General features: G+C 42.5%; 1 protein-coding gene across 1 annotated transcript; it reads left to right on the top strand.

Moving 5' to 3' along the window:
* cd7al (cd7 antigen-like) lies at window positions 1-4875 on the top strand. The gene is made up of 6 exons (XM_062387200.1): window positions 1-94; window positions 256-333; window positions 1188-1541; window positions 2244-2633; window positions 3558-3667; window positions 4066-4875. The coding sequence occupies exons 2-6, from the start codon at window positions 273-275 to the stop codon at window positions 4279-4281; spliced, it is 1131 nt and encodes a 376-aa protein (XP_062243184.1). The 5' UTR covers window positions 1-94; window positions 256-272; the 3' UTR covers window positions 4282-4875.
* Window positions 4876-6493: the final 1618 nt, after the last annotated feature.

Raw genomic sequence — 6493 nt, 5'->3', positions numbered from 1 at the left:
TACTCATTAGATGTTTGTACTGAGTCTAGGCTGAGCCGTGAGGTTAGATCCTTGACCTCAGGGTCTCAGAAGAAGCTGCTGGTGGAGCTGGGGGGTTAGTGCTTCCTCTTGTCGTTCGCATTGAGGTTTGAAGGTGGAGCTTCATGGAGTTCCTCTTGCTTGCATTTACAGTTAACCAAACTTTTGACATCCAGTTCTGAGCGCAGGCGTCTGTTCTGTCATGGTTTACATCACTGACTTCCCTCTGGATTTCAGCTGAAAGGGCTGCAAAGATGCCGGGGGTCCAGCTCCTGGCCTGTGTGTGGACTCTGGTCATCACACAAGCTGTGTTGGGTGAGTGGAGCTCTGTTGTTCAGGCTGATGGTCTCAGAACCTGCTTGTGTACATTAGGAGTCTTTTCTTCTTTGGAATCATTGAGAGCCAATTTTTTAAACAGCTTGATGAGATCCCAGGAACCCTTCTGCATGACTAATTGGATTATTAAATCAACTTAACTGGTCTCTGTTTGGAGTCGAACTGGATTCTACTTAGTTTTTTCCATCTCATCTTTAAATTGTTGGTCGGATGGCTGATGCACAGAGTTTATGTATTTCACACTAAATGTCCATCTCACTTCATTACACAAGTTCATAAATAAAGCTTTAATGAGGTGTTTTCTATCATTTTGAGTGTGTGAAGAAATTAAATTGTGGGTTTAATTATTTAAATTATTACTTTTTTTATGTGTTTATTCACACTAACCCATACTACATACTCAGTTGCCATGTCATAATTGTTAAACATTTTTTTTTTGTATTTTTTCGATTTTCTTCAATCTTACTGCGCAAATGAATGAGATTTGTGAATATGGGCCTGTACAAAATTTGGTTAATTATTTTAGAATATGGTGGTTGCAAATTACCTTGTTTGTGTTTTGTTTTTTTTTGTGAGAATTTGAATTTTCTTCAATGAACTTGAGTCTTTACATGCTGGATTTATACAGTTTTTGTTTCCCCCTCCACATCAAGAATTAAACCCCAAACTCTCAAACAACACCACAGCTGCAATTTCTTCTTCGAAACATTTGTATATCTTTAAAGTAAGAATACAGTTGTAATTTTCTCTCACCAGTCTAGAATTAAGATCTGTCCTCTAGTCCCTAGGCAGTGCTGTGTGTAAAACAACTTTCTGTATTTCATTCACTCCAGTGCTCAGTGACATTCAGTTCCTGGAGCGGTTTGAGGGCGAGTCTGTGGTTCTTCCGTGTGTCATTCCGCAGAAACATCCCGCGCCCTTCGCCATGTACCTGAACCGCAGCTGGCTGCAGCAGAGCAAAGTGCTCTACATCTACACGGGGAGCAACGCCTCCGTGAAGAACAATGACGACCAGGGCCGCATCAGTACCAGTGGCGACCCCAGAAGCCACGCCCTGAACGTGACCATCTCCGAGCTGAGGGTCAGCGACGCAGACCGCTACCACTGTGAATTTGGTGTTTTTAACGATCTATCTGAAGACCAGTGGATACACGGAGACACTGAATTCGTCCTCATTGTTACAGCTGGTGAGTGTTTCTACCTCCTACCGCCCCCCCCCCCCCACCAACACACACATCACCACTTTGTAGGTTCAACTTGCCAAACCCCAGAAGGTCAAGAGGATGTGTGAAGGGTTGTCTCTAACGTCTCAGAGGGTTGACATTACCTCATGAGATTCCACATGATCGTTATGCTCCATACAGGAGGTGTATACAACAGTTTATACTCCTGATGAATTAAGTACTTCCCTCTGCTGGCACATATATGACTCATTGTGGGTCAGTCTAATCATCCCCCCCCCCCCCCCCCCCCCCAAGCATTTTGTAAATCTACAGGTTATAATGCAATCCATGTTGTGATTATTAAAACAAGTCTTAGAAAACAACTTTCTGGAGGCGCACATAATCCCATATAAAAGGAAACACTTCTGGATGTACCCACACAGTATGAACCCACTGATAGAATAACATCATCCTTTACTCTTTCACAATGCAGAACAGGGGAGAGCAAAAAAAAGCACCATTACAAATTGTCATAAATACATAAACATGCAAGATAAGGAGGTATTAGAATTGGAACAATAGGCAATGTATAGTGTAACAGGATATTAAGGTTTTATGACATATGGGTATATTTCAAACTCATGACATTGCACCTGAGTGAATCTAAATTTGTAATCTAGCCTTGCCCGAATCCACTATATCAGTGTTTCCCTTTCCTCTCTGGAGCTGCTCCTGGCTCTCTGGACATAGGGTTGATAGAGACTTGTGCCGGGGGCTCGGCCGTGCTCCCCTGTCTCCCCCCAAACGGGGAAGGCCAGGCGGTGGAGGGCGTGAGTCTGAAGCGCCAGAGGGGCCGGGCTCCAGTGGAGGTGTTGTACCACTCAAAGCGTCATCATGGCAGCAGCTCCTCCTCGTCCTCCTCGTCCTCCTCTCAGTTTTCCACTGGGAGGGTCCAGCTGTCGTCCGCGCCCGGCCCCAGCGGCCTCACCTACAAGCTCACCCTGCAGCAGCTGCAGCCGGAGGAAAGTGCCCTGTACAGCTGCCAGCTGCTTGTGCGAGGCAGGGCCGACACCAGCTCCAGTCTGGGGAGACAAGTGTTCTTTGTTTCTGTGCAAGGTGGGTCACGTCACTGCAGGACCGGACCACAAGGCCACTTCCACTAAACAACACTTTTTCCCAGGCTTTTGAAAATAAAAAAATAATGTTTATTTTCATGATAACTTTAATCATCACCTCCAGGATGAAGCCAGATGCCTCTGCCAACCAGTGCAGTTCCCATCTACTTTGATTCCAGACTCATATGAGGTCACTGTGACCTTTATCTCTGATCACTAAAATCTAAGCAGTTAATCTTTGCGCCCAAGTGGCTCAAATAAGAAGAAATGTCCTAATTGCTGATTTGAGATTGTATTATTTTAAGGCAGAAAACATGCTTGAAATTGACCCAATTCAAATCAGCTTATCCTTGAATCTAAGTGAACATTTGTGCCAAATCAAAAAAGATTCTCTCAACTTTTTCTTGAGATAACGTGTCACGAAGCCAATAAGGGAATTGTAGGGTCCCAGTGGCAATTGAATCCTAAGTTCTAATCAGGTTCTCCCTGAGTCCAAGTGAATGTTTGTGCCAAATTGGAAGTTAAACCAGGGGAATAAAGATCTAAAATATTGAAATATGAAAGAATTAGCCACAGATAAAATGTATAAGATGTAAAATGTTAACCTTTCAGCCCATCTTCTCATTTCACCTCGGTAACCAAACTGCTATCAGTGCATGATTCAGCTCATGTCTTCATGTAACACCATGACCATCACGTTCACAAGAGAGTGTTTTCTCAGTGCAGCCTTGAACGAGGAAGGAAGTCGTGTACTTCTTTATTTCCAGCTGTCGTTTCTCTCCTTCAGGATTTCATGAAGATCACATTGACAGATCCGATGTAAGAATGCCTTGAGGCTGCTGAGGAGATGTCGCGGCCCCTGAGTGTTTGTGCTCTGCTGGATCATCGATGCTCATCTCTCCTCTCCCTCTCTGCTTGTCCTCAGGCGGGCAGTGCGGCTGCTCCAGCTACTCCACCCTGCTGTACGCCCTGTCCTCAGCTGTAGCCGTCCTCCTCCTCCTCCTCCTCCTCATTGGATTTCTTGTGACTCGTAAAGTGAGTGGTCCCAGGGTCTCAGATATCTAATGCTACAAGAGTAGGGGGGGGGGGGGGGGATGTTGTGTATTAGCAGCAACACCATCTGTTTGTTCTGAGCGTGCCAGAAAGTTCCTCTGCAGCTCACCACAAAAACCACACCGGTTTCATAACCTGTTGCTGACACTTGTCAGCATGTTTTTCTTCAGGAGGAGAGACCCTCACTCTACTTCTCTCTAAGTCAAATGTTCAACTCGGGTGTTTTCCGTGTAACTGTACAACTTGTGAGACTGAAACTTCCGACTGAGGATGCTGCTCTGAGAGAAAATGAGAAACTCTGATTTAACACAGGAAATCAAAAGCGTGCGTGCACTTTGTTTTTTTGCCTTCACTGATTTTTACCCCCCGCCTCTCATCAGGGCAAAGCTCGCCGCGGTGTCAAGGCACGCCCTCAGGCCCCCATCTACGAGGAGATGACTGGGGTGAAGCCACACGCCCGAAAACTGGCCTCTCACCATCTGGAGGAAATGGAGTCGTCTGAGTACACAAACTGCGCTGTGAAGAAACTCGTCCCTGAGAACCATTATGAAAGTCCCAGCTCCTGTACCAGTTCAGTCCTGAAGTGTCAGGACTGAAGTGGGATGGTACTGAACAGAATGCTCTTATTTTAACAATGTGAGACAGAGCGTTTTCACTTAGATTAATTAATTGATCAATGCATGAAAAAACAATCAAGCATATTTAGAGGTATGATATTTATTAGTTTTGGCAATTTTATGCAAAAATTTAGATCCGGAGAATTTAAATTTGATTTCAAGGGGAACACTGTAAAAAAGTTAAACCTATTCCTGGATCCGCACCAATATTGAATAGGTTATTTTGGGGTTTGGGGCCCCGCCCCTCCACAGTATGTTATAGAAATTGGTTCAGTAGTTTTGAGTCATCCAAGCGCTGTTAAAAACGAAAGCTTTTTTGGTGGAAGTAAAAATGTAAAACCTGCTAAGCAGCATTATGAACTAAACCAACTCTCCAGCTCAGCTGCCTCTGACACACAGAAGATTGTTTTTATTTTCTTTATATTTGGTCAAAAGAGTGTTTGTACTAGACATAAGTTTAGATATATTAGTTTATATTTCAATGTCAACATTTCTTGTGATGCATTTCGAAGTTTGTATTAAAAGATTTTTCAAAATAAACATTGATGCTTTGGATATGTTCAGCAAACTAAATGTGCCTTGTGTGGTTTTATCTAAAACAAATGACTTATGTTCATCATAAAGATTCCTTGTGTGTGTTCTTGAAGTCCAACAAAGAGGTTGAAGACATTTTGTTCCCATTTATAAGAATTTGAAACCAACCTTGTTTACAGCCCTGTTTCTTCTTTCGACACATTATTGCCACAATCTTTCACCAGGGTTCCTTAAACTGCAATGTTCAACCATGTCAAACAGCAAGTTGTGTGTTGACGTCAAGATGGCCTCACAAAGAATGTTTGTGTTTTTCTTGAACATGATATCTTACGATCAGCTCGAGGGAATCTTTTCAAATTTGGTGCAAATGCTCACTTGGACTCAAAGATGAACTATTTAGAGTTTGATGCCTGGAGGTCAAAGGTCAAGGTCACACAATGAATATCCAAATATTTACATTGAAATTGCTCCAGTTAGCAGAGGCATACAACCACAGTGCAGTTATGCTAGTTTAAAGATGCATCCGCTAATTATGTATGCATTAGAATAATACAATTACTTTGGAATAGTTCTAAGTCACAAAACAAAAAGCATGACACCAGTTAACAGCCAAGAAAATGTTGTACTTTATTAATATAGTCCGAAAAAGAAGCTCCATAATCAATGGAATTTTTTCCCCCGGTGCATGTCCTTAACAATCACATTCTATGAGGAGAAAAAAGAACAACATTAAAAGCCACAACTTTGTATTTCAGTTACAGACATTTTTACCTTAACGTTTTTTTTGTCAAAATAAAGAGAAAGGCAAAGGCAAATTACACCCCCCCACCCCAGTTCCCTAGCCCACCCTCCCTCCCTCTGCCCCTAAAAAAAACAGCCTTTAAAAGTCATGGGCTTTGTTTTCAGTACAACCCACAGTGCTTTAGCAGAAGGATAAGCGCTCATTGGTTAAGGATTACACAGCATGACGACGCAATGTAAAGTTTCGCTAAAAACATTAGATGATGGCGATGATAAAAGGAGGAAGGGGAAGGAACTCTGAGCAAGAGAGAAAAAGAAAGAACAACCTTAACATCAAACCCTGAACCCCAGAGCCTGAGTCGACAAACGCCCGCGTCACAGTTGCAGGGGTCTGGACTCTTCCCTCCCACTTGTGCATAGATCATGATCCTTTAAAAAACTAAACGAAAAGCTTCATTCCTCCACTTTCAACCTCTCCACTGCTGGAGACCTGTCCCAGCGACAGACGTGTCAACACAGAGGAGAGGTGATTCGAGAAAGAAAGAAATACTTCTTGCACGATGCTCCTGAACCACAAGATGGAAAAGTAAAAGTACAGCATCAAAACATACAAATGCATCTTCTGTCTTTTTGACAATCAAAACATTGATCGTTGTTTAAATGTAAAGCAATTTCTACTTAGATTTCACATGTAAAGCACTCCACTTTTTTCAAAGTTGATTCTCAGTCTTATTTGGTAAATATGTAACTTGCTACGAACATCTTTTTGTTGTTGTTATAAAGAAACAATGGTTCTCTATATTCTGTTAACCCTTCAGTGCTTTGCTTGGAGTTGAATTGTTTTCAGTTGCTTGTTTTTCTTTTTTTTTTTCATACAAACATTAAACTTATAAATGATGGGAGTTGGGATCTGGAA

Source organism: Platichthys flesus, chromosome 5 (assembly GCF_949316205.1).
Source record: "Platichthys flesus chromosome 5, fPlaFle2.1, whole genome shotgun sequence".
In the NCBI taxonomy this organism is placed as follows: domain Eukaryota; kingdom Metazoa; phylum Chordata; class Actinopteri; order Pleuronectiformes; family Pleuronectidae; genus Platichthys; species Platichthys flesus.
Note: the sequence above shows the minus strand (reverse complement) of the source record. Positions and strands in the feature narration are given on the sequence as shown.